The 27925-nt window shown below is 58.6% G+C and overlaps 1 protein-coding gene across 2 annotated transcripts in view; it reads left to right on the forward strand.

Moving 5' to 3' along the window:
* EXD3 (exonuclease 3'-5' domain containing 3) overlaps window positions 1-27925 on the forward strand; it is a 295489-nt gene that overhangs the window by 263770 nt on the left and 3794 nt on the right. For both annotated transcript variants that reach the window (XM_052815031.1, XM_052815033.1), the window contains exon 21: window positions 21737-21830. In XM_052815031.1, coding sequence (XP_052670991.1) covers window positions 21737-21830 — 94 coding nt within the window. The remainder of the gene's footprint in view (window positions 1-21736; window positions 21831-27925) is intronic.

Raw genomic sequence — 27925 nt, forward strand, 5'->3', positions numbered from 1 at the left:
AGCCTGGGAAACAGTCAGCCGACAAGTTAGGATCTGGCCCCCCATCACTGGCTCACGGTGTCAAAATGTCCCCAGCTGTGGGCACTGTGGGGAGACTGTGGGTCACAGTGCCTGTCAGGGACACCGTCCCCAGGGCCGGGTGTGCGGGGAGGTGAGGGTGAGCCCCCTTGGTGTGTGTGCTGCCCAGATGATGGGTGCCCTCAGTCTGTGTCCCTGTGGCTATCACCTCCCTCGCTGCCTTGCAGCCGTGTCTGTGCCAGGACTGGGACTCATGGTGCATCCTCGGTGGACCAGGATTTGGGGGCATACATGTCCCACAAAGCCCAGGCAGCGCAGCACAGCCTGGGTGCCATGTGGGGAGGCTTTAAGGGCCCTGCTGCCCTGCCTTGCTTTTCCTAGAAAAATCAAGATTCCTTCCTAAACCCAGCCTCCCACCCCATCCTGCTGCAGTGGCTTAGGAGGGGAACGAGCCCTACGAGTGCGTGGCACCTGGGGACAGCCCCATGCATGGCCGTGGCCCCCTCCATGGCTGTCAGCCATCCACAGCCATGTGTCACCCCAGGAGGGTACCAGATACAGGTCAGTGTTGCCATTTTCTTGAGGTTAACAGCGTCCAGCAAGGGCAGCCCAAATGCCAGGGTGGGGTTTTGCAGGGACAATTGCCTGCCCAGTGGCAGGAACCACAGCACCGGTGGTGGTTGGAGGCACGGAGCCTCGCCGGGGCAGGAGAGGAGCCTCCCTGAGGAGCATGCTGCTGCTGCTTCTCTAAGGGGAGGCGGGCTGAGTTAGATTAAACCCCTGGCTGCTGTATTTATTGAGGGAGTTCAACTCAGACTGCCTGTGTGGGGAGCTGGAATGTCCTCGGAGCAAGAGAGACCAGTTTTGCCAAATTCCACCCCCACGGGATGCCAAATTACAAGTGTCATTGCCTGGGCTGTCACTCCAATCTGCACAACACCTTCCCACTACCTAGCAATCTTAGAAATGGCAGATTTTTGTAGTAACCCTTTCCTGGGTGACCTGTTTCTTAGTGAGGTTGCATGTGGGAAACCACCAGCTTGCAAGTCCTCAGCGAGCTGGAGCCACCTGTCCCTGGTTTGCTGCTCCTGCAGGATCATGCTCAGGTGGGATGAGGGGTGCTGCAAAACAGCAGCTGAGCTACATCGGTGCCAGCAGCTCAGCGCTGCCATGTCCCCTCCACGAGGCTGGGTCATACATCAGAGCATGAGGGGTGGGGGTTTTTTGGGGGTATGGTCTGTGCCTGCTAGAAACAAGGTGCTGAGGTATTACTGCAACTAATGGCCAACAACTGTGTTTAATAACTTGGGGAGGGCTGGCTCCTGTCGTGCTCACTGGGCTTTGCCAGGTCGCCATCACCATACCCGTCCTGGGCATCCAGGTGATCCATGGGGGGTCTTCAAGCCACCATGTCCCTGTCTGCTGACTTACACCCCTCCTTGCTCCCAGCAGCACCTGGCTTCATTGCTCAGCTCTTTTGTCCTCTTTTCTTTCTCCTTCATTCTTTAAAATAGCAGGATGCCAATTCCAGCCTCACTGGGTTTTCCGACAGCACCGCTTGAAAGGTGTGTGCTCTGGTTCCTGCATCTTGGTTGGTGGTGACTCAAAGCCAGTGGCAATGCCTCCCTGTCCTCCCCAGTGGTGCACAGTCCCACAGGCACACAGAGCAAGTGACAAACCCCTCTCGGGGCTCTGGACTGCTTATGGAGCCGGGCTGTCCTCTACTCCCCAGAAAACCCAGAGGAAAGCGAAGGGTGGGATTTCAGAAGGAGACAGGCTTTGGGTTGGTTCTTTCTGCAGGGACCACTGCATCCTGAGGCTGGTCATCTCCCCCAGCCTGCTGAGCTTTGGAGATCTCTGGGTCAACTGAAAGTGTGGGAGCACCTCTGCTTCCCTCGGGAACAGAGAAGGGGCCCAAGCCCAATATTGCCTGCCCAGGCATGGAAAAGGCTGCGGGGGGTGGGATAGGGGAGGTTGGGAAAGCAGTTACTTAAGACCAACCAAAATGTCACAGCGAGGTGTGATGATGGTCAGTGCCTGTGGGTCAGCATCGCAAAGCAGCCAAAGAATGAGAATCCAACATTTTGCTTGTCTGTTGGGTTATTTTTAGATGTCCAAACCTCTGGAGCAGGGGAGCCAAACCATAGTCCAGGCCTGGGGAGGGGAACCAGCTCCCCTGGGACTGGCTGTGGGAGTGATGAAGTTTGGGAAGAATCACTTCACTGAAGTAGGAGCTGTGAGGTCCAAAAACCTATCAGGTCTGAAGACAGAGCTTGTCGGCTGTGCTATACAGCTGCTGTAAGGCATGACGTTAAAAATTTGCAGGATGGTGGGTTGGAGAGGCACTGACCTTTCTTAAGGTGCTGCACAGACACATATGGGCAAGGCAGAGTCACGGTCCCTCTTCTTCAGTGGCCAATTTCTGGGTCGTAAAGGCTTGATTTGAGGCTGTCACGGAGCAGCTATTGCCTGGCTCTCCTTTGCACCGGGCTGACATGGGTGCAGACACTGCCTCTTGCTTCTCCAGGCTGTGCTCCCTCGGCGGGAGCAGGGACTCCCAGGTGCCACGGCGGGGAGTGGGCAGAAGTGCCAGCGGCTGCCAGCGGTGGCATGGCCCGTGGTGTGCCCGGCTGCACAGCCCCTTCTTGGGCTGCTCCAGCTCGGACCTGTCCTCTGGCCTGACCTCCTTGCTGGCCTGAAGGCGGGTGGATGGGAGCAGGTTGCCCACCCTGGTACATGGGCTCACATCATCCGTGGGCCCAAGGGGCATCTTTCTCGGTCAACCTGCGCGAGCCCATTTGTACCAGAGGAGACGTTTTCCAGCTGAGATAGCTTGGGCCTGAGAAGCAGACATTCCCTTGCTCGAGTGTGCTGAAATGTTTAATTAGAGTTTAACAGCAGCCTGGGAAAAAGGTGTCTTGTCATATTTCTGGGCTGCGTTTTGTTGTTGAACTGCTAGCCCTGTATGAGCACAGCCGAGAGAGACCTGCCGCACAATGAGCCCTTTATGTGCCTCTCCCCGCGGCTCGCCCCGACCCTGAACTTTCCCATTAGCTGTTGGCGCGCTGCCCTCACACATGTGCCCGGGAGGGAGCCGGCGCTGCTCCGCACGGGGCAGCCAGGACGGCACGGGGATGGGAGTGCACAGCCACGCAATGGCTTTTCCTCTGGTTTTCAGGTTGGTGTTGCAGGAGAGGGGACAGTGTGGGGTGTCTGGAGGAGGCGACATCCCACCAGCTGCACTTGGATGTTCGGATGAGCCCAAGGTGCCCTGCTCTGAAGCAGGCGCCGGTGTGTGGCCATAGGGATGCAATGTGACGGCCATGGCAGGACACTGGGGTTCAGTGGGATGGCACCCGGGGACACAGCGTTCGTCTGTGAGGGAGCCTCACCCAAGTGTTTCTGAAGATGCTGCCCACATAGATCAAAGATTTAATTTCTCAGACCCCAGCAGGATTCAGACCTTGGTCCCATCCCTCTGCCCCCGCGCTGGGAAGCGAAGATGTTCAGCCCTGCCCAGCTGGTGGAACCAGCGAGGCTGCAGGACAGGATCCTCAGCCCTCTCCATCACGCCCTGGGCACCTGGGTGGACCCTGGGGAGCACGGCTGCCATCCGGAGGGAGCTGGGGAGGAATGCGAGGAATGGAGCACACACCTTCCTTCCCCGACTTCACCTCCAAAAAGAGCCCGTCAGCATTTTCCACTCGCAGGTATTTTTTTCTGCAGGGTGAAATTAAAGTTTTGCCGCCACTTGCCTGCTGATGTCCTGTTCATCAGCGAAAGAGCAAAACCAGGTTTGGTGAGGTTGGACCGCCATCTGTCCCAGCTTTCTCTCCTCCAGTTGGCCAATGAAACAGTAGAGAGCAAATCCCTTGGTTTCAGCAAAAGCCTGAAATAATGCCACATGTTTATGAGTATATTATTACCCCGTTTTACCTTTTTTTTGTGTGACACAACCATGTGATTCTATAGATAGCTCCCCAGGCTTCCCACTGCAGTGAGAAGATGTGGAGATGTTGGGGGCCCCCCAGAAACACGCCTGTCTCACTGCAGTGACCTCACATGTCACCAACACGCTGGGGTCATGTTAGCACGTCTGGGAGGTGTTGGGCTGGGAACATGGGGAATCACTGCACGAGGTCTCCCAGGGTTTCTCCTGGCTCCAGCAGCAGTGAGTCTTCCCCCAGGCTGCTCCCAGGGGCTTTCCTCTTGTAGGTCCCAGTCAGCAGCTTGCATGGCTTCTTTCTGAGACTGTTTTTTGGGGCACTGTTTTGGAGAAGCCCTGCAAGAGCTGGTGTTTTCCCTCGAGGTGAGATGCACATGGTTGTTCTCAAAGTAGGTGGTGCTCCCTGTGAGCTCCTCTGTGCTGGAAATGGTGGCAGAGCCCAGCTGTGTGCCTTCGCGCTCTGCTCCCCCATGGGGTCAGCTGTACCACGGAGGCCAACCATTGCATCGGATGGTGAGAGCCTTCCAAAGGTGCTTGGCACCAGCCTGGTCCTCACCAACATCCCTGCTTTTTCCACCCTTGTTCTACCAAAGGTTTCTCAGTAAGTTTGGGGCCCCTGTGGCAGCATGTGACCTGTGCACCTTCATTCACAGTGTGTCCTACAGCCATAACGGTCCAGCTTTGGTGCCAGAGGTGACCAGCCTTGGTCTCAGCCCTGCCAAGAGTTGTCCAGAGAGAAGGATGGTGGCAGGATGGATTGGAAACGTGGTCCTGGGTGTTAAGATTGCTCCTATTGCCTGTGTTTTCCTCTGTCCTGCTCCAGATGTGCAGGCAGTGCAGGCAGGGGCTGATGCCTTTGCTCAGAGGCTGGCAGGTGATGCCATGGAGGAGCTGTGGGGACTCCTCCAGGCATGGTGATGAGAATGAACTGTAGCAGGGACCATCCCAGACTGCCTGGGAGGATTGTGCAGAGGGACTGACTGTCACCGAATTCACTGGCAGGACATGCCATTTCCACGATGACATCCTGGCCAAGCTGTATGACCAGCAGCACCATCATACCCTCTGTTGCTGCTCCATTTGTCAAGAAGCTCCCCTGGCCCCAGTGGCCCTGTGAGATGAGCAGGGTCTGCACTGAGAACCACTTTCTCCCCAACAGTCTTGGCATGTCTTTGAGCTAATGCAGGCAAGAGTATGGGATTTTTATGCTCTCCGTGAGGACGAGGCCAAGTCTCAACTCACAGCAGGGAGGATTCAAGTTAGATCTTGAGCTGCGAGGAGAGCAAAGCCTGGGGAGACTGGGCGGCTCCATCAGCAGAGGCTGTTAGGAATGATGGATGGCTCACAGGTAGGTCTGCTCCTGGCCTGGGGCCTCTGGTGTCGTGGTGGCCCTCCACATATGGAACATCTGGGTAGCTGCTGCCTCAAGGGAGAGATGGGCCCCTGAGCGCTGTTGACCCCTGGCTGGGCTGAGAGCAAGGAAAGAAGCCCTGCCTGGGGATCTGCAGGGCTGTCAGAGAGCAGCCCTGATGCCACGGTGAGGGACAGCCGAGGCTGAGACATAGCTTCTGCATTTTTCCCCCTGCTGATGGCAGGGGGGGGAGCGCCCAGCCCCGGGCTAGGGACCCACATGGAGTGGAGATGCCCATGATGTGGGATGAACCTGCAAGAGCACCCACCACCCCAGGGCGCATTTCAGTACTGCTCACGTGAGGGAAGGATCTGGCCCTCTTGGGCTCTTGCAGCCCCTTCATGCTGGCAAGTGTTTGCTATGGGCTCCCCCCAACCTTGTCCCCAACATCCTGGGGGTTGAGCATGGGTTCGAAGGGGCTGGTGTCTTCTCTTGGAGGGGCTTTGGGAGCTGCAGGGCTGCCAGCCAGGACAGGGCCAGGGTACTCGGCACTGGAGGTGGCTCCTCTGGGCAGGAGCAAGGACCTGCTGAGCGTTTCTTCTTGCCAATGAGTGGAAATGAAAAGTCACCAGGAGAGACCCAGGGGACAGCACAGTGACAATGGCACCCGGGAAATAAAGTGACCTCAAGAGAGGCAAATCCACCTGTGCTGCGAGATATTTACCTGCGATGGAGAGCATGTTCCAACTTCATTGTAACAGTAATGGCAACAACTGCATTTGCAAGGGCAAATATTTGCTCCATCTCCACACCCCCAGCCACTGCAGAGCCCATAAGGGCTTCCCACCAGCGGCTTCCCACCAGGGTGGAGTGTGCAGTGTCCCTCCTGTCCCACCTAGGGATGGTGACCAAGCAAAACAAAGGGGAAATAGGAGCCCCTCACTCTGCTGTGCTCCTGAAGCCCCCCTCTCAGGAGCAGCAACCCAGTCCTGGGTCATGGCAGGCTCTGCTCAAGATAAGGTCACAGTTTCATTGTCCAGAGCTGCTGAGCACCTCCACCCTCCATGGGGTGCTGGGCACCATGGGCACGTAGACAGGGTCCTGCTGGCTGCCCACAACAGGCAGCTGCCAGCAGGTGCTGGGGTGCCTGGGTAAGCCCACAGCGCATGCAAAGTGCCCAGCCCTGTGGGAGCGAGCAGCATCCCCCCCAAGGGCATCCCAGCTGGGAGGCCAGAGCCTGAAGACAGAGCTGCCACGGGGGCCCCGGCTCCACCAAGCACCCCGGGGAGGGTGTGAGTACCCCAGAGAGGGTGGCTGCTGCCGGCATGGTGGCTGCATGCCAGCGGGAAACCACATTGGCCAGGCCATGGCACACCGGGGTGGCTGCCAGCTCCTGGCACACCTGCAGCAATACGCCATGCAAACAAACCCACTGCACCGTGGGGGTCTGCAGGCAGGGGCTGCCTGCACCCTCCGAGCGCTCCCCCTTCTCACCAGCTGCCTGTATGCTGCCTGCGACCAAGCCCCCGCCACTGCCCACCACCCCAGGGCTGCTGGCTGCCCCATGGGAGCCCTCCTGACAGCCCCCAGAGATGCTGGGCAGCGACCCGCTGAGTCTGGCCATGTTGTGACACATGTTGCGTCGCATGCAGCCATCCCCCTGCCCGTCTGGCTGCGGTCCACCTTGCCCATCTGGTGATAGCAGCATGCCCAGGAGGGGACAGACTGGGTTCAGGGGTGACACTCGTCAGGAGGGGCTCTGGGTGCGAGGTCTACATGCTCCCTGCCAGCCCTGCAGCACATGCTGAGCCACAGCTCATTCCCAGAGCCTTCCTTGGCCAAGCAAGGGTTGTGCAGCCCTTCTGTACCCTGCCAGAGAGGATCTGGCCTTCATGCCCGTTTCCTTCCCTACCTCCTTTGTGGCCAGGGGGTGACGGTTTCTGGAGCAGTCCCACGCTCATGGGGACCACCCCAAGGTGAGAGATGGTGCCAGTCTCTGTGTGAGGCTTTCACCGGGCTTTTGGGCTGCTGCCATAGCTTGCCCAAAGAGGTCAGGATAAAGCTCTGTCCCCTCTTCTGGGGACATCATCTGTCCTCAGCCCACAGCCTGAGTGGTGAAGGCTGAGCGGGGGAGCCGTGTGCCCTCCTCCAGCACCAGCAGTGCAGCCAGCCTGGCCAGGGAGGCTGGTGGCTGCAGATAGCTGCAGCAGGAGCAGCGTACCAGGAACAGCATCACCACCTCAGTGGGCTCGGGGTCCTGGGTGCACAATCTTGTGGCAAACACGTACGGGGTATGACCTGTCAAACGTCACACAGAGCTGAGAGGTAGGATGGAAACCTCTGCTGCCAGCAGGAGCCCTGTGGGAGGTTATTTCCCCGCCGTCCCCAGCATCACTCCTTCCCCTTCTATTCTGCAAAATGTCAAACCTGCTTTCAGCCATTTTCCATCTGTGTGCTTGTGTGTTTGCCACTGCCTGAGCCCCGCGGGGCTGCAACTCTGGGCTGGAGTTGGAGTTCCGGACTGTCTTGTGCATGGGATCAGGGAGCCCTGGGCTGGGGGGTTCTCTGCTGAGATGCTGCCAGAGCTTTGCTCCTCTTCTCATCACTGTCACTGGGTGTGACAGAAATGGGTTTGCTCATGAGCTGTCTCTGCTCATCATGGCTTTTTGATGTCGGGCTCAGCAGAAGCACAGGGCACAGGTTTGGGTTTACTCTTACGGGGCCACTGGAAGGCTGCTGCCTGCTCAGCTGCCCCCCAGAAGTAAAAAAAAAAAATGTTGCAAACCATTTGGTTGGGGGGAAAAAGAGAATGAACCAAAAGGACTGGATGGGTTTTGCTAAATCCAAGAGGAGAAGGCTGTTAGGAGTCACAATGGGACTCGGAAGGGGTCTGAAGGGAAAAGTGACTTCTCTGTGGAGTGGCTGGTGACAAGCTCTAAGAAGGGTTACGCAGGGAAATGGTCTTGGCATTGGGATGCAGGGTGGGTATTGGCAGGGCAAGAGAGCCCGGAGCGAACACGTGAGCGAGAAGTGAATGAACTGGAAAGCATCGAGCCAGAAATGCCTCCCAAGGCGGAAAGGCAGAGCACAAGGGAAATGAGAGGGCAGGGAAGAGCTTGGTGTTGAATGCATGTGGAAGTGGTTGGACTGGGGGTGATAGGTGTGGGAGTGATGGGAGTGGGGAGACTATACTGGAGGTGATGGGAGTGGGGCTGATGGATGTGGGTCTGGTTGGTGTGGGGTGACCAGACTGAAGGTGGATGTTGTGGAGGTGATGAGAGTGGGTTGATCATACTGGAGGTGGTGGGAATGGGGTGACCAGGTGGGAGGTGGTGGGAGTAGAAGGCAAAGCCTCCTCCATCAGGGGGTTGGTGCTGCCCAGGCGAGGGGAGCAGCCGCTCTGCAGGGGACCCTCCAAAGCACAGGCAGGAGCAAAGCACAGCTGCGCTGAGCCAGCAAATATCCAGAGCCTCCCAAGTCCTCCGGGATCTCCCTTCCCAGGCTGCCAAGGATGCTGCTGGCCTTTCAGCATCTTCATCTCAGAGTGAGGAGGAGGAGCTGATCCTGTCAGGTCAGCTGGGCACGGGGTTCTGCCACCCACGGTCCTGCCCTGCTGGGGAAGGGGCCATCTCAGGGAGCGGAGCCCCAGCTCTGCTGCCACGTGGGTCGTGCAGCCATGTGTGGCAGTGGGCTGTGCGAGCACCGTGCCTGCTTGGGTTTCTCCTGGACTTGGTGGATGGTAACACGCAAACCGAGATGCAAAGTGCGTCCCTCTGTCAGGCTGCTGGCGAGCTGCCCGAGGGGCCCCGCGGTGTTGCAAATGTGGTATCTCTGCCTTAGGAGCTTTTCTTTCTTTATTAAACTAAAGGCTGGCTTTGGATGTTGGGGGGTCTGGGGCTCATCTCGATGCATGCCCAGGACATTGCACCACAGCTGATTTTTACAGGCTCCTGACTGGCAGCGCTGGGAGCCTGAACCAGTTGCAAGACCTCATTAAGTGCTGAGACTGGCATGCATGGGACCCTGGGGCAGCTTTTACTGCTCCACATGTCAGGGCCGGCGAGACACCCTAGCTTGTGACTTGAGCCCAAAAACCTCTGCCTGCCCTGCACAGTCATCCTGTGCTGCTCCCTGCCAGGTATTTGGGGAATCCGGGGCCCCGTGTGCCACTGGCAGAAGGGTGCAGGCTGGAGAGCTGATGCGGGGTGCTGGGAACCCAGCTGCAGCACTCGAAGGGTTCGCAAGTGTGTCAAAGCAGAAAAATGTGCTGGGAACAGCTTTGTCCTCCCTCTCTTTGACTCTCTGTGCACACCAAGCGAGGCCAAGTCCCAGTGCAGGCAGGGAGCCACCGCCTCCTCACCAGGCTGCTGCCCCCGGCCCCGCCAGGGTGGGCAGGGAGGTATTTGGAGGGTGCTGAGAACTGTTTGGCTCGTGGCAGGCGGAGTGCAGGCTGGCAGGGAGCCTTGCCTTCTCCCCCCCAGCTGTGCTGCACGATGGAGGGCTGGGAGGACGGATCCAGCTCAGCCTGCTGCAGGGCTGTGGCTTTTCCCCGGGGGGGGGCCGTGGGGAGCAGGTTTGGGGGCAGCCTGAGTCGTCTGCGGAGCCAGGGCTGGAGGGAATTGAAATCCTCAGGTGCAGGAAAGTCCCTGCAGCTCATGGTGCGGAGCGTGACGGTGGTTTTGATTTTAGCAGAATTTAAGCTTCTGCTTCAAAATGAAAGTATCCAGCCCTCTCGGCTGTGGGGAGCACAACCCCCTGGCCACGTCCCAACTGCTGCCACGCAGCCGAGGGGCCAGATCCAGCACCCATGGCTGTGTCCAGGGCAGGGGGCTAGCCGCTGGACCATGCTGGAGCTAGTTTATGTACTCAGGCTTTCCCCACCTTCAACCAATCCATCCTGCAGCCCAAGGGTTTGCCTGCCAGGGTGTGCTGCCCAGGAGGAACAGACAGACCTCCTGCAGGTGGGATCTGGGGAGGTGAGAAGGTGCGTCTATGGCCATTTCCCCAAGGGCCCACATTTGCAGTGGGGTGGCCGGGCAGGCCCATGCTGGCCCACGGGCGGGTGCTGCGAATGGTTTGTTACCTCTGTAAAATACTGTGTTCCCTTCCTCTCCTGCCATGGCCAAGCTGGCAGCAGCCGCTTCCCCGACAGGCACCCACGCTCGGCCCCAAGGAGCCCGGCTGGTGGCACAGCCTGGCTCTGCTGCCCTTTGAGCCCAGCCTGGGGTGAGTTAAGCCTGGGGATGAGCCCAGCCTGGGGGTGAGCTCCTGCCTGGAAGTGAGCCCAGCATGGGAGTGAGCTCTGCCTGGGAGTGAGCGCAGCCTGGGGGCTAATCTCAGGATGGGGGCTAATCCCAGCCAGGGGTCTAATCCCATCCTCGGGTCTAACCTCAGGCCAGTTGCTGAGCCCAGCCTGGATGCTGAGCCCAGATGGGTGCTGAGCCCAGTTCAAGTGATGAGCCCAGTTCAAGTGATAAGCCCAGCCCAGCTCAGCCTGGGTGCTGAGCCCATCCCGGGGCTGAGCCCTGCGAAACCCAGACTGGAAGAAAACTGCTGTGCCTTGCTCTGTCCATCCCTGTGGGGTAGGTGACAGCCCAGCCCGGCTGCAGGACACAAGCCCAGGGTTAGGGGGCTTTCCCCCCAAACCCGCTATGTGGAGGCAGCCTGGGCCCTGGCCGCGCTGGGCAGCAGCACAGGCAGCAGTGCAGGCAGCAGCACAGGCAGCAGTGCAGGCAGCAGACTGGCCCGGCTGGGCAGGCATCCTCCCCGGCTGCCCGGAGCCCTTGGGAAAGGGGGCACCGTGCCCCGGGCAGCCGCAGCCTCATAATGCCCATCTTGTTCTGCAGGCTGGGAGCGCATGGGGTGAGCCTTCCCTGCCCCTCCTCCAGCCCGTTCCCAGCCTATTCTACCTTATGTGTAGGAACTGGTTTTTCTTCCTGGGCTATTGTTTCCGCTGGATTGGTTAGATTGCTCCAGGCCTTGCTCAGATTTCCTTTCTCACGCTTTTTTTTTTTTTTATATTCCCGTTTTCTGCTGCAGCTTCTATTCTCGCCTCAATTAAAGCAGCAGGCGCTACCCGGCGGGTGGGGGGGGTCTCACCTCCTCCCAGCTTTGCCCCGATGCTCACTGTGATTGCCCAGGACGAGGAGCCAGGCTCCAAAATCATGTTACTGTGCTGGGGAGCCTGCTCTTGGGTCAGTAAAGGCAGTCTCTGCCCTGGACAACCTGCAGGCTACACAAGCTTCTTGGGCTCGAGCTGCTCAAGTTTCCATTTTTATGCAGCTATGTCCACTAAATCAATTTTTTGCTTTAGTAAATAAAAAGTGATGGGTCTGGTGCAGCCCTACAGTCTCAGGCATGGCTCCCACAGAGCAGCGTGCAGGGTGGGACTGTAGGGGTTACCCCCCGGGTGCTGAGCCAGGGTGGCACCACGTCCTTCCCACGATGCTGCCACCTGAGGCGAAGCTCATCCTGCTGAGCTTCAACTGCTGCTTCTGAGCAGAGTGGGGTGAATCCTGGCCCTCCTGGACCAGTCCTACCCCTGTGGCACAGATTTAAGGCCAGGCTTGAGAAGGGACACCTGCATCTGGCCACCGACCCAGGTGGTGGCAAGATGCGAGAGGGCTCCTCTGTGTCTGCGGTGGGTTAGCTGTGATGAAGTGTTCCCAGCCTCAGCGTGGCTGGAGGAGAGGGGAGCCTGGCCTGCAGAGATAAGTGGCTGGAGGATGTGGCTCTGCTACCCAGCTCCTTCTTTCCTGCCACACCACACCATGGACCAGGCAGAGGTGTGGGCAGGATGTCCCGGTGCCTCAGAAGACGCTGCCCTCTACCAGGAGGTCTGGCACGCCAACAGAGAAAGGCAGGCAGCACGCAGATGGTATCTGGCTCCAGCTGGGGAAGCCAGCGCGTCCCCTGGGGGCCTCCGCATTGCACCGTGGGCAGGCTTGGGTTCCCAGATAAAAATAGAAGCTGAAACATGAGCCCAACTTCCCCGGCCGCTGCATCGACACCCAACTCTGCCTCTGCCCGCGCACCCGCACCCCTCTTGGCCACTGCGCCGTCCTGGGGGCACCAGCCCGTGTCACCCCAAGGACTCCCCAGGGAGGGCAGAGGAGGAGGCAGCGGGGATGCAGGTGAGGATGCTCATGGACCAGATGGCCATAGAAGATCAGAGCCATGCAGCCACCTGGCCCAGGGTGGCCTCAGCCACTTGTATAGAGCTGAAAACTGCTCTGGGGAAAAGCAGAGAGCTTTTGGGGCACAGCTTCCAGCCAGACACGGCTTCAAGGGCTCAGTACAGGGGCAAGGAGAGAAATTCTCTGACATACATTATATAGATGGTCCCAGGACCTCAACCAGAGGAGGGGCAGCTGCCAGGGAAAGCCAGAAGGAGCAGGAATAAGGGCAGCTGTTGTCTTAATACATAATAAAGATCATTCCCTAAAGCTTGTCCAGCACCGGGAGTGGAGGACGGAGCCCCGGGTACGGCTGCATGTTCAGCCAGGAGGAAGGTGCAGCAGCAGAGCTGAGGCTTTGCATGCTACACTGGGGTTTCATGGTACCTGGGTCAGGCAGGAAATTCAGCTTCCAACACGGCCAACGTGCGTTTGGGTAACAAAGAGCAGTGCCGTGCCTGAGTGTTAATGATCTGGGTGTTGGACTCTAGAAAGCAAAGCTTCGGTCCTTTGCAGTTTCCAGCGCTCTGTCACAGTCAGAAAATGTATCTCTGTGACCCTTTCCATTTCTGGTGCAAAACTGTGATGCTCCTGAAGGTCTGGGGGATGCTTGGTAGCCAGATTTCCATCTGCATTTTAGTTTTTGGGTGAGACCCTTTCAAATATGAGCTGGTGGGACATGGACCCTCACTCTGTTTCCAGCACTGGGGCGATTTCAGAGCTCAGGTTGGATTGGTTTTTCCAGCCCTCACATTCACCAACCTCCAACATCCTCTGGCCAAGAGCTGAGCTCTCACCTCCAGCTGGATAAAACTCAGTAGCGTAATGAAGAGGAGCAGCAATGAGCCGCGCTGCAGGGAGCTGGGCAAGTTGACCCTTCTCCTGCCGTGGTGCAGGGTCCCCTGGGATGACTCGGGAGCAGACTGGTGCAGGAGGTGTGTGCCCTGGAGCCACGTGGTGCAGGTTTGCACACCCAGGAGGAGTTAACCCTCACCCCAGAGGTGGATATAAAGCACATTTTTGCAGGCAGGAAGGCAGCGTGCTGGCATAGGGCTGGAGGAACAGAGGCACCGGTGGTCAGGCAGGGAGGAGGGTGGGAAGGGACAGTTTGCCCACCGGCCCCCAGCAGCTCCTGGCATAGAGCTCACCCTAAACCAGAGGCTTCGGGGATGCTGCGTAACCTCATTATAAGGCAGTTATTACTGGTTTGGCTTTGTTATTAAACTTGTAAGCGCTGGGAGCCTGTCCTGGAGCAGCACCCTGCTGTGCTGGGTGCTGTATAAACAGGGCTTGCGGCTACGGTGAAGGTTGGGTCAAGGGTGCTGTGGCAGCTCCAGCTTTTTGGAGGGGCTCAGCCCCCATCTCAGCAGCTCACAGCCCAGCTGGGAAGAAAAATGAGCAAGTGAGACTTGAGATGGCTGAAAGGCAGCTGGAGGAGACAGAGGGACCCGGGGCGGGGGGGGGTGGCAGGGAAGGGGGGGGTGAGCATCTTTTTTTTCCCCTGGGAAATTCAGCTTTGCATGTGGGTTTAGGTGTAATGTCGGGTGAGATTCTCATCACTGCAAAGGCCTTGAGGTACCAAAAAGGGCTTTCGGTGTCGCTGACAATTAGGCGCCGACTACCCAAGGCAGCATGATGGTGAGGCGGCAGCGGGATGGGGTTTGTGGTTAGGGACCTGCAGCCATCTGCGCGGCACTTGAGGGAGCACGTGTGTGCCGAGAGGAGCAAGAAGCAGAGATCACAAACCCCTGGTCCCGTCCCTGCCGGATGTTGAGCCTGCTCTGGCAGCCTCCACGCATTATCTGGGGAAGTGCTTGTGCTTCTCCTCTCCTCCCATCCTTGCCCTTCTCCAGGGGAGCTGACAGACCCCCAACCCAAAAATCACATCTTTTCTCTTGCTCGGAGCAGCTGCAAACTGGCAGGTGAAAATGGAGGGGGGGGGGTACTCTGACAAGGAGGCCACAGGAGCTGGGGTGCCCTGAAAGGGAGCCAGTGGGAGCTGGGGTGCCTGCGGAGCCTCCGGGGCTCCATCACCTCTGACCTCCCGTTCTTGCTGTCTCCCAATCTTGTCAGCAGAGGAGCTCCGCTAATTTGCTGGTTTCAGCGCCCGTGGTTCGTGCTCCCAGACAAGCAAGGCCCTTCTAGCTGTCAGGTGAGCCTTTCCCAGAGCTTATGCAAATGATACTAATTAAAGGCATTCTTATCTGTTCGATTTCCCACACCTTTTGCCTCCGAGGGGGATAGAAAACTTCATGTTTTAACTCTGTATTTTGTGGCAGTCGGAAGGACTGCCTAGGGAAAGCGTTGGGAAATGCAGCGGGTCACTCCTGATGAGAAGAGCTGGCTTATGCAAGTGTTGAAACACTTTATTATGCATGAGAAACCTTCCAGAAACGGATGACTAATAGCAAAGCGGGAGCAGAGAAAGCAGTGGGAACGCAGTACCAGGCTGGCATGGGATCCCATGTCATCTTACCAGCTTAGCAAGGTTGGGCTAGGTCAGCACTTGCCTAAGAGACCTCTCAGAGTACCTGGCTGGTGATGAGGGAAGTGATGTTAATGATTCAATAAACAAAGCCCTTCCCTCTTTGTGAACCAAAATGCCCCTGTACGATGCCAGGAACCCACCAGCAGCCCCGTATTTCCACTAGCAGCATGTTACTTAGCTTGGATGGCCATAAAATTACCAGTGCTCATTGTGCAGGCAGGTCTGGTGGAGGATGCACAGGCTGCATTCCCATGTGGGACCATCACGGTCCATCTCCCAGCGTGGCTCTCGCTGTGCTGTTGGCAGACAGGGCTGCCCAGGTTTTAGTGGCCACTCAAGACTGTTGTGTGCACCAAGAGCCATTGCTCCCTGGAATGACCAGGCTAACACACCAGTGCATCTCATCTGCTGCTTGGGTGGGTTTGCTGGTACCCAAGGACAGATGTTAGACTATTTGTAACAGAGCAGGAGCAGCAATATGCACCTTTAGGATAACCAGGTACTGGTGATAAGAAGGTCAATGAGAAAAGCTCTTGGAATAAAGGGGAAGGGAAACAGCCCAGCCAGCTGCTTTCTGAAAATCCCCTTGGAGATGCGGCTGTCCCAGGGGCCTGGCTCACTGCCGCTCTGCACCTAGAGGTGGCCTTTGCACCTGCAGGGTGTGGGAAGCTCTGGCAGGTGGAATTGCTGAGGTTTCTGCTCTTTGTACAAGGACCTTGAAGGCGCTGCAGGACAGAGGGGAATCTGGCCCATGGTGTTGCTGTAGAGGAGAGTGTCTGAAGGTCAAAGCTGTGAGTGCAGCAAAGAGGAGCTGGAGACTTGGAAAAAGCATGCAAAAATATACACGTAGGCAGATGAGCATGATCAACTCCTGACTTGTGTTTGGAATTTGCCAGGTTGTTACCTGGTTTTCTTTCATTGTCTTTCCCACCATCTCCCTCCTTGCTGGGCGGTCTCTGCTTTGGGTGATGGGCAGGAGGTCTGCTGGAGGCAGACCTGTCTATCTGTAACTCCTGGGCTTGGAGGCTGCACATAGGTAACCTGTGCTGGGGAGATGGCTGGCTGAGCCTGAGCATCCTGCGTGTCTGTTCTGGAAAGGTTTCTAGTCTTGATAAGTGCCTGAAAGAAACTCTTGGATGCTCAAGGACTGTGCTTTCACAACCAAAATGAGAGTTGCAACCTCCATCCGGAGGAGTGGCCCTTTCACCAGATGATATCCATCTCGGAGAGAGGGAAAGAAAGAAAGGGAAGAGGGTAGGCGGTGAGTAGGAAAAGAGATATCACTCCAGGTGGCTGTTGAATAGTCTTGTGATATGTCAAGCAGAAGACGCCCAAGGAATTGTCCTGACATGAGCTGCCCTGAATTGCCCCAAAGAGTTCACACCAGGCACTGTTGTCCTTTACAGCTGATTTTGATGTACTGAGGATTTCCCAAGCCAGAAGCTCTCCAGGCAGAGGGTTGTGTCTCACCAGTAGAACCCTTGCCAAGGAGATCCCTTAGTGACGTTGGCCCATGACATTTCTTCAGCAGAGCAGATGGAAGGAGCCCTGTGAGCCCAGGGACCATTTTGGGAACAGCTCCTCTGGGCAGAGCTCAGCATCACCAAGGTGACTCAGAGCACTTTGGAGATGCAGTTCTCCAGGGTATCAAAGGAAGCAGATAAACTGACTCCACTGCTGTCTGAACTGCTCATCTTCCACGTGTGTTGGGCACCAGCGTATGGACCCCAGGTGAGCTCATGCCACCATCTTCGGCCAAGCTCATACTGGCTCCCAGGGCGCTTTTTGAGTCCAGAAGGTTTGGATTCTGTTGTCTGCTGGACTCGAGTTTTCTTTGAGCTTCTCAGCGTCCTGGGTGGAGGCCCAGAAAGGGGATGGGATGCTGAGATGGCCCCGGAGCTCCAGGCTGAAGCATCCAGTCCCTCGAGTCCCGGGAGGTTCGTGCGTCACTGCTGGTGAAATCCCCACCCAGGAGGGCTGGGAGAGGCAGGGATCGTCCTAAACAAAAACAAGCCACCAGACGGGCTGCCAGTATTGCAAAAGGACATTTCACCTGCCTTGTCCTCCTCAGCTGCGCAGGCAGGGAGAACCTCGCTGCGTGGCAGCTGCCCACTCGGCCGGGGGTGGCTCTGGCTGCTGGAGCTGGGGACAAGGCACCTCGCCAGGCTCAGGGACCACAGCAGCACAGAGATCCCCGCCAGCTCTCCTGCTGTGACATCACAGTCCCGGTTCAATGACATCACACATGACTCCTGTGTCACAGCTCTTGGTGGTGCCATCACAGAGCAGGCTGGGCTGCAGAGCGTTCCTCTGGGTGCGATGGATGCTGGCACGAGGTCCCAGGGCAGGAGCATACAGGTGCAGGTGTGACGGTGCCCAACACCGGGGTGCGGCACCTCAGTCAGGATGCCCAGATGGGCGCAGGGAGAGGGGACAGCAGTGAGGGACCGCAGTGAGGACCAGAGCTTCATCTAAGATGGGTCGCACCTGCTCCTCATTCTTGTCATGGACATGGCGACCAGGGCCTGGAGAGGCAGGGGAACATGTCACAGCCATCCCCACCTGCCCAGAGAGCCTGAATTCGGCACCGTCCCCGCCGGCCCTCCTGCTGAGCGGGCAGCCAGCACAACGGGGGGATCGGAGCAGGGATGCACTTGCCTGGCTTTGCCCAGCCGGCTGCACGTGTGCTGTGCGGGGGCACCCAGCACCTGCCCGGGAAGGGGCTGATTCACACGGGGCGCTGGAAGTCGGGCTGCCGTGGGAAAGCGCGCCCGCCATGGCTCCCGAGCGCCAGGATTGCTTCAGCGGGGGTGCAGCCAAGATCCATTTCACAGAGGGCAGAGCAGATCTAGGCTGGGATTTACCAGTGACTAAGCGTGTGCTGGCAAGGGCTGCCCTAGCGTGAGAAAGGCAGCGCTGCTCCTCCTCCGAGGTGTGCCCGCTGCTGCCCTGCGACCCGCAGCCCTCGGGGGCACCGGGGCACCCCACCATGCGACAGGAGCACGAGTGTCGGCGGGCTGGGCAGTGCTATGAGGTCTGTGGGGGGCTGCAACTGCCTGGCCCCCTTCTCCCAAGCTGAACTCACCCATTTTCTCCCCCATGGCCCAGCACTTACACCGGCCACGTGGACAGGCAAGACGGCATGAGCAGAGAACCTGTGGCTCAGCCCGCTCAGCACATTGTCCCCAGGGCAGGGCTGGGGCCTGGGGCAGAAGCTGCCACCCCCACCCTGAGCTGGGCACAGGGGCTGGGGGGGACCCCGAGATGTTGTGGGGGAGAAGCCGAAGCCTTCGCTGTCGGGTTGTAACCCCTGCTCGCAGCGGTTGCACCCCCCAGGCAGTGTTCCGGGGTGCTGCCATCTCCTGCTGTCTCACCGCCACAAAGATTTTTGCCCTTTCATCCACCCTGCTTCATGGGGTCCATGACTAATCCTGCCATGATGGATCTGGGGAAACAAAACCTTCCCAAGGAGGAAAAACCCATCCCTCCCCCAGCAGAGAGGGTCCCCACATCCCTACCCTTAAAAGAAAAGCAAGACCCCCACAAAAAAACTGCTCCGCATCCCCAGGCAGTGATGCTGAGATGCAGAAGGCTGCAGGGAGCTGTGTCTCTAGGCCGAGCATTGAGCCCAAGACTACCACCGGCCCCCGCACGGCAGCCACTCAGCCTGGCCTTATCAAGGTGGCAGACAGCCCTGCTTGCTTCATCTCTTCTGGCTCATTTTGGCAAGGCATTAAAAAATATTAATTGCAATTTTTTATTACAGCTAATTGGCACTGCTGCTAAGTGGCTTATCTGGCTCCTGAGCCCGCCCTGTGTTTTTGGGAAGCTGAGGGTGGCTAAGCCCTGAAGGCTGGGGAGATAGTGTGGGGCACAGAGCCTCACGGCAAGCGTCTGGCAGCCCTGGGCGAGTGGGAAACGCCGGGCTGCCCCTGGGCTGCCAGGGCATATCTGGCCCAGGGAGGTGGATTGTCCCTAGTTTATGACAATAATGAATTTTAGAGAAGCAGAGGAATTTGCCCGAGGTCGCTCCGTGCACCCAAGCGGGAGCCAGGAGCCCGTGCCCAGCATGCTGGCACTGCTGCCCAAACACGGTGGAGTGCTCCAAACTGCCAAGGCTGGGCATTAAGGTGGATTAGGTGTTTGTGATGGAGGGGAGATGAGCCCATGCCCACACAGGGTGCATGTCCATGCCTGGCAGGGAGGGCTGGGGAGGAGGGTGCTGTTTGCCCCTTGGGCCCCCACTGTGCCCATCCTGGGTGGCAGCTCGATGGCCGGGTGGTTTGGGACCTCTCTGGGAGCCTCTGACACCCCGTGCAGCTGGTGCTGCCGCTGTGCCCAGGAGGTGCCGTCCCACGTCTCTCCCACTGCCAGGCTCAACTCCCTTCTCCAGCATGCAGCCCCTTCCCCTGTTGTCACTGTCTCGGGGGAGTGGGGCCAGCCCAGCCAGAGCTTGGCACGCATCCCTGGGAGCTGCCCATCACCTCTGCCTGCCTGTTGCAATCCCACAAATCCCAGCAGGCACCCTGTGAGCCACACGAGAGCTTTGGGTGCCTGCTGGGGTGGTGACATCAGTGGCTCCAGGTCCAGCCTGTGCAGGCTGGGACGTTCTTGATCCTCAAAAAGACCGTCCCATCCTGCAGCATCAGCACTGACTCCACCATCAGAGCTGGCAGGGGTGGGAGCACAGCTCCACTGGGCAGCAGCATCGGGGTCTGTCCCACAGCTGAGGGTGACATCCACCCTAGAAGAAAGAGCCTGTCTGTCTCCTTCCCTGCTCATCCCTGGATCCATCCGTGCTTCTCTTCCCTTTTTCTCAGCCATCTTTCAGGATGGATCTGACCCAGCTGATGATGCACTGCTCCCGCAGGCACAGCTGAGCCTGTAGAGAGCTGAGAGAAGGGGAGGCTAAGGTGCGAAAAGGAGCCAGTGAGTTCCAGTCCTCCTTAGTCCAGACAGCTGAAGCCTGAGGAGATCAGATCCAATCTGATGGTATCGGGTGGCCTCCACGGGTTGCAGTGTAACCCTCCCTCGCATGAGGCTGGCAGTGAACTCCAAAGTGGCGTCTCCTTTCTGATTGGATAACTCCAGCGGCTGCTCTGGCTCCGCACAAATTCAGGTTCACTCAAATAAGATCATCTTTCTGTTTCCCTGGGGTTTCACCCAGTTTCGTTTCCCTGGGTTTGAACACAAGAGCAAGGAGGGTGCTTTGCCCTGCGCAGGGCAGGGAAGGCATGCTCAGCCCCCCACAGCACCAGTGCTTGCGGCTCACCCCAGCGTGAGCGAGGAGGAGACGGGCTGGTGAGCAGGAGCAGCGTGCAGGGGTCTGACCCACGTTTGCACGAGTAGCAGTTGTCTGATGCTTGCTGTGAAGATCAGGGGATTGCTGCAAAAATCCCTTTTAAAAGTGGTGCAGTGGCTTCCACGGCATTTGGCTGCTTTCAAGATTGCACCTTGTCCATCTCTGTCTGTCTGTGCTGCTGCTCTGTGGGGCTGGAGAAGCACGGCTTCAGGGACCTAAGCCTGGGCCAAATCATGCCTGGGCTGGGGAGGGTGTACCGGTTTTGTGGAGGCTGCTGGTGGAAATAACCTCCTCCTGCTGCAGAGCAGAGCCGGGACATGGTGGCAAGCTCATTTTCAAACAAATCATCCTCCCCCATCCTCCTTCAGGCAGCTGTGTGGGAAGAAGGGGCATATTGCACCTCGCCATGACCCCAGTGCTGCTCCAGCCAGCACGCCACAAACCGGCAGAGCTGCCGCGGGCCCACGCCAGTGCCCGGTCAGGAGGTGGAAAAACATTTCTGGTTTCAACAGGCTTTGGAGCAAAGCCCCAGGCAGGGAACTTGTTCTGGTCGGTGAAGTTATGCACCTCTCTCCCTGCTTGCCTTCGGTGCAGTGTGCTCGAAATGCTCTGCAAGCAGAAAACAGCCCCTAAAAACAAATAGCTGATGAAAGGTGTTGCGGCACATCCCAGCACCCAGCTGCCATCCAAGCAGGAAGGGGGAGAGGAAAGCAAAGCTGTCAGGGAGCCGGCTGCGATGCTCCCAGGGAGATTTAGTGCCAACTGCTTCTGGGCAAGCAGCCGACTGCGGGTGCTCCTCGGCAGTGGGGTTTAGGGAGCTCCTTGAGAGGTTTGGTTCCCTAAGGGCCGGCACCCGGTGTGTGCAGGCATTTGGAGACCTCTCTGGGTGCGTTTAGGCAAACCAAAGGTGGGGTTAGAAAATGAGACTCGGCGCTCGCGGTGCTGTGGCAGAGCCAGGCCAAGCACAGCTGGTCCATACCCCAGCGTGTCTCAGGGTCCATGGCCGTCCTCCATAGCTTCTGTGAGACAAGAGAGAACAAATCTTGAAGCCACAGCCCAAACTTTGGGTGTCTGCTTGATGTTTTAAGGCAACCTCAGTTTCTGGTGTTCTCTGGCATTGTGTAGGGCTGGGGGGTGAGGTCTGCTGGGGGGGGTGGGCAGCAGTACCAGCAGCCTGGCATGAAGGTGTGGCTAAGAACTGTAAAGATGGAGTGCCTCTGGAGAGGAGGTTCTTGTGGCTTGTGAACCCCCAAATTTGTGTCTGCTGCCATTCTGCCACCCTCCTCTCAGTGGGACATGCCTTGCCTCAGTTTCCCTCTGCCATGACGCATGCGACAGGGGACTGCCCAGCCTCTGCTGGGGGTGCCCAGTGTGTGGCTGTGTGCTCCAGGCAGGCAGGAGATGCCCGGGGAGCATGGCTGCCATCTCACCAACCTCCCACTCTCTCTTCTTCCAGGTGTGCAACTGCGACAAGTACCTGAAGGTCTCGAGGGAGAGGATGAGGCAGCTGGTGGAGGGCAGCAGGCAGGCGCCGGGGGATAGCGGTGCAGGTAAGTGAGTGGGCGCCGATGGCCAGGAGTGATGCTCTGACCCCGGCCCCCTCCCTGCGCTCCCACCTGGGACAAGCGGGACCGTCCTGCTTGGGCTGGGGAGACCCAGCCACCAACCTGCCGCTGGGCACAGACCCATAGGGCTCTTCTGAGCCCGCTTTGTGCCTGGTTGAGCTTGCGTATACAGAGCACAGCTCCCAGCCTTCTACCCCGGCTGCCCCGTGCTGCCCTGCGAGGCACTGGGTCATGCATGGGATTGCCCAGCCCAGGGTGGTTTGGTGACACGCCAGCAGTGGCTCAAGTGACAGCCTAAGGCCGTCGCCGCCTGACATGGCAAAAACTTGGGCTGCAAAATGCCTCCTGGCTGGCACTGCTGATGGTGCCTTTCTCACCTGCACGGTGCCTCTTAAACTAGGTCAGGCTGCGGGAGGAGTGAGTCAGTGCCGCCCGCTCAGCGAGGCTCCGGCGGGTTCGGCATGGAGGAAGGCTCCTCCATGCCCTGCCCCGAGCTGCATTGATCCCCCGCCATGCTCCTCCCCACAGGGAGCCACGTTTTGGTGGTGAGTGACACCCGCTGCAGGCATGCCAGGATGGAAACATGCCCCTCCCGCTGCTCCCATCCAGCCTGGGCTCTGCTGCCAGCCCTCGCATGCCTCACTTGCCATGCCTCAGTTTCCCCATCTGCTTGATAGGAGAGAGCAGTGTGAAGCAGCGGCTGCCAGGCGCTCCCGGCCGGCTGTGGCTTTGCTGGGAACCCCACGTGTGGCTCTGGGGATGAGGGACGTGGTGGGGCCGCTTTTCCCATGGTGCCGGCAGCCTGGGAGCGCTGCGCTTCCCAAAAGGCTGGGGCATCCTCCCCAGCGGTTTCTCTGGTAAGGGCACTCACTGTGTGTGTACCTCGCCACCAGCCAGGCCTGTTCAGCCAGTTTTAGAGTATGGGAAATAGAAATGCTGCGGTTTGCGTTCAGCCATGTGAGTGGTTTCCCCTTCCCCCTTCAGGACGGGGATGGTAGACCTGGGGGGGTCTCACACAGCACCATTGTTTCTCCACACAGACTCTTCAGGGACCCCCTTGCTCTACCCATTACACCATGTCTGCAACACCGCATGTCCCCATCGTGCCACACAGCCTCTCGCTGGGTCCCCTGTGTCCCTGGGGGTGTCTCATGGGGAAGGTCGCCTGTCTGCTGGGCTGGGTGGGAGCCCTGCACCAGGCACCTCAGGCATGACCTTATCGGGGAGCATCCTCCGACAGGGAGCATCCTCTGGCATGGTGTGGTCAGGGACCCAAGATGCCACAATGTCCTTGGGGGGTTGGTGTTTTGCTGCAATGGAGACATAAAATAGAAGCTGTGATTCCTGGGCAAGTGGTTCCTGGGCAAGCTGGGCAGGTGGCACCTGACCCAAAGTGAAGACCCCTGGGGACTTGTCAAGGGGGTCCCTGGGGTTCCGGCCACTCTGTGGTTTCCATTTCTATTCAGATTCTGGCAGGGACTGCTGGGATTTCGAGCATCAGTGTGACCTCAACTAGGTTGTCCCCAAAATGTCCCACTTTGGGTCAAGTTTTGTGGAAGAGAAACAGGGGAAGGGTGTGATGACAATGTCCTGCCGTCACTTGGTGGGGACAGCAGTGGCGGTGGTACAGGCTGGGCAGCCAAAGTGGGTTCATAAGGAAAATCTCAGTCGTTCCCCCATTTCCTTCACATTTTCCTTCTGGAGGGGGCTAGTGGCAGGGACCAGCTCTGCTCTCAGCCATGGTCCAGCGCACAGGGCAGGGAGTTTGGCACCCACAGCCCCCAGCTGCTCGCCCACACCGGGACTGGGCCCTGCTCTGTGACTGCAGCCCAGGCCATGTCATCTCATTCATGCCATGGGGCATGGATTCACCCCCAGGACTGTGGCCAGATGCTGCTGCTTGGCAAGAAAATGCTTCTTTCCCCCTCCTGTTTCCCAGGCCGGGGAGGAGCAGGCAGGTGCAGTGGGAGCCACAAATGCCGGGGCACCCGTCAGCTGTGGATGAGGATGGATCCTGCTGGACCAACACTCGACATAAGCCTGCAGCTGCCCAAGTGCTCCCAAGTCCCAGGGTCGGGCTGCAGACAGGCCGGGGCTGCTCACATTTTGGCTGCAAAACTTGGGCCAGTGCCACTCCGTTTGGCTCCTGGATTTTTATGGCAGGGCTTCCAAGTGATGAAAGGCAAATTATTCATCCTGTAATAGCTCACTCCAACTTGGACCTAGGACTTTCCCAGGTTTTAGGGAACATTTTCCCTGACACAGCCACATTTTCCCTGCATGAGGGCTTTGATGGAAGTGCTGGAAATAGTTTCAAGCCTCGAGAGCTTTGCCCTGTGATGCCTTTTTCCCAGTGGGATGCTCTGAGCAGCTCTAGTGCCTGGAGCAGGCAGGGGATGGGGCAGAGAGAGGCAGCAGTGCTGTGGGTCACTACATGGCACAGGCAAGACCTCGCTGGAGGCTGTTGGCAGCATGTGGGCTCCCAAATGACCCAGGGGGATGGGTTGTGTCACAGGCTCTCGTCTGGCCAGGGGAAGCTTCTGCTTAGTGTGGTAAAACCATCCAGCACAGGGCCCCGGTGCTCTGGGGATGCTCTGCCACGTGAAATCTGGTCCCTGGGAAAGGCGAGGATGGAGCACATTGGATCTGGTTAGGATTCGCCGAATGGAAAAGGCTGCTTCAATCATAAAATCAACCCTTAACATCTGAAAAATTTTGCAAAGCATGAAAACAACTGGTCCTGCTTTCCTTTGGGCTGAGCTGCTAACCAGGCATGCTGGAGCCTCTGCTCCATGTTGGAGAGAGGCGGAGGAGCAGGCGCAGCAGCTGGGGGTGCTCAGGGACCCTGATGCGGCACGCTGGGGAGCCCCAAGTTGGGTGAGCATCCTCCCTGACCAGCTGCCAAAGCTGGTACTCAAGACCAGTGAGATCTGCACTACCCATCTTCTCTTCCAGTGTCGCATCCCGCAGGTGCAGAATAAGCCCCGGGCAGCTCCGCAGGCAGCTGGAGGAGCAGCCAGGACATCCCTGTGCCGGGTGGCAGGATGGCGTGGGGCTGGCAGGGCTCTGAGCAGCCCAGCTGGGGCACCCACCTTGGCCCCACCAGCCCGAGTAGTGACTCAGGCTTTCTTTCCCTTCCTGGCCGTCGGCTCCGCGGTGAACCTGGCTGAAAGCTGGCAGAGGCAGCGTGCAGGCAGGCGGGAGGAAGAGCCACAAGACCACAGCATGGGGAAGGCCGTGCAGCAGTTCCAAGTTGGGGTGACACCAGTACAGTGCCGGCTCCCTCCTCTATGGCCGTGCACCGGGATGGCTGAGGGCATGGGCTGGTGGGACCTGCTTCCCTTAGGCAGGGGCTATGATGCACAGCAGGAAGAGGTCACTGCATGTCCACAGCCTTAAGGCTGGATGCAGTTTTTTCCTGCCGTGCTTCCCTGCTCTACAGCATTTGGCTTTGCCGTGAGCATCGCTCTGGTCTTACTGTGTGGGAAGGGCAGATGATCCCTGTGCTGTCCCAGGAGCACTCTTGCACCCATGGAGCAGCCTGTACATCCTCACTGTCTCACACCAGACCCAGCATGCAGGAGAGGCCAAGGCACCCTGGGTGCCTCAGGCTGCTCTGCACGCTTCTGCAAGGATGGGGACGGGTCCCTGACAGGCTGCACCCAAGGACCCAGGGGCTCCCCAGCCCCCTTCACGCTCAGACCAGGCAACCCCATGCATTTAGGCTCTGTTCCCACTGGGGTGCAGTGGGGTAATGGGAGCATGCTCATGTCTGTACCTGAGTGGGGCAGGAATGGGGACTGAGGAGCTGCAGCATAGGGCTGGGAGTGGGGGCTGTGGTGGTGAGACCAGCCAGAAACACCCCCCAGGCTCGGCTGGGTCCCACTCTGCCAGCTCCCCCTCTTCTGAAGAATTTTGTTTGCTCCTATGAAAAACCACTGCCAGGCTGGGAAGCTGGTGATATGTTTGTGGCTGTGGGTTTGCAGAGCTCTGTGTGTACCCACTGACAGCGGTGTTGTGCCAAACGTTCCCCGGGCAGGAGCTGGGGATGGTTTGGTGCTCCTGCCCAGCGCTGGGCGCAGGAGCCGGCAGGGTTTTCTCCCACAGCAGCACAGGGAGATGATAGCAACTGAAGGTGCCTCTTGCCTTGAGCTCATCCTCCCTCCTCCGCCCTGCGAACGTCTTAAGATCGTGGCCAGGCTGCTGCAGCCCAGGTTGCACAATCCCGGGTCCTTTGTCCTTTGCTTATCTGCCTTATTGAGGAGGGAAAGATAACCAGGCATCTTCAGTGCCCTGCAATCCAGTGCGTTTCTCAGGCTCGTAACTCCTCTTATCGGGTTCGATCTCTCACCGCAGCAAGGTTTCCCATGCACCTTTGTACTCCAAGAATGCTCCCAGGTCTGCTTTCAGCCTTGTGCAAAGCCTTTACGATGTGCGCTTTCTCCAAAACACCTCAGCCTTAATTGCCTAATTACGGACGAGTCTCCCGTGTGTGTGGCTGCGATGACAGCTGGGTGCGGCTGCCGGGCTGGGAGAAGGGCTCTCAGCTTGCACAAGCGCTGCCAGACCCGAGTGCCTCTCGGGAGGTGGCAGGAGGCTGCGGTTCCCGCTCCAGAGCCGCAGGGCGAGCGCCAGGTCCCCCGCCTGAGCCAGCTGGGACAAGTACCAGGCTCCTCGCCCCAAGGCCTTGGTCTTAGCTGGGGTGACACAGAGGGACCTGGGCTAGAAACGGGGCCTGGGGGGCAGGTTTTTGTGCAGAAGTACCTCGCTCCCCTGGGGAGTTTGGGTTACCAGAGAGTGCCCTGACACTGAAGCCCCGAGGGTGCCCGGGGCTCACACATGTGGGGACAGGTTGTTTCCAGCCAAATCAGGGCTGTGTGGTCTGGGGAAGGGGAATTGGGCACAGGTTCAAAGGAGGTTTGCCCTGATCCTGCTCTGTCCTGGCTTCCCAGGCCCTGCTGTGCCCCCTGTCCCGCAGTGGGGGGTCCCAGTGCTGTCCCAGTAATGCTGACCCAGGACTCCTGCGTTGCAGCTGACAGAATAGGCTGTAGGGACTATAGGTCACTGGTGTCACCATCACAGTGGCCTTTCAATGACCCCCACACCGCTAAGGGCCCCTCTGTGGGCAGGGGAGGGTGCACATCCCCCTGCCCGCTGGAGGCAGCCCGTGCCCTGTCCCATGTCCCTCCCGCTGGGCTCAGCGCCCCCCATCCATGAGCAGGACCTCACAGTGGGGCACGTGGAGCTATGGCTCCTGTCCCATCCCTGCCTTCCCTGGGGTCTTTGGGACAAGTCACTTTGCCCACCACAGCCCCCTGTTGCAATAGTTCTCATCCAGAGCTCATGTGGGACTGTCCCCGGATGCTGCTGTGCCCTTGGGGCACACACCCCTGGCTCTGTGTCCCCTAGGGTGAAGGTACTGTTGGTTTTCAGGCACCAGGAACCATGCAGTGCCCCAGGGCGTGAGATGTGGCTTTGGCGTGGGTCTTCCCCACTGTCACAGTGCTGGGAGCTGGGGCTGAAGGAAGGGGATCCCTCCCAGGCTGGCGGGGCTCCTGCTGCACCCCACCTCGCAGACCGTGGGGCCAGCCCAGCTCTGGGGCACGTGGCAGTGGTTTGGGCACAAAGTGGGGCTGCTGCGGAGGTGACAAGTGCATCATGTCCTGGGCTGCAGAGGTGGGATCCCACTGCTGAGGGTAGCCTTGCTCAGCCCAGGGATGTAACCTGGTGCAGAAGTAAGCAGAATTGGAGTCCTGCAGTATCCCCTTTCCCCTGGACGTTGCAGCACCCTCTGGAAGTCCTGGGTGGGACAGGGGACAGTTTATGCTATTCCCATGGGGTATTAATTCCCATGGGTGAGCAGGGGTGGGCAGATGCTGGAGATGTGAGTGGGCAGCACGTGCAAGGGCAGGGTATGGCCGCAGCTTGTGGGGAGGGCAGGAGGAGATGGCTCTGTGCTGAGCAGGGCTGCTGGGCTGGGGACAGCACCAGGGGATGGGGACAATCCTTGCTGCCTGTGGAGCTCTGCGGCACTGACACGTGTGGGTGCTCAACCCCAGGGTGCTGGGGGGGCTGCAGGA

Source organism: Harpia harpyja, chromosome 19, assembly GCF_026419915.1.
Source record: "Harpia harpyja isolate bHarHar1 chromosome 19, bHarHar1 primary haplotype, whole genome shotgun sequence".
Classification (NCBI taxonomy): Eukaryota; Metazoa; Chordata; class Aves; order Accipitriformes; family Accipitridae; genus Harpia; species Harpia harpyja.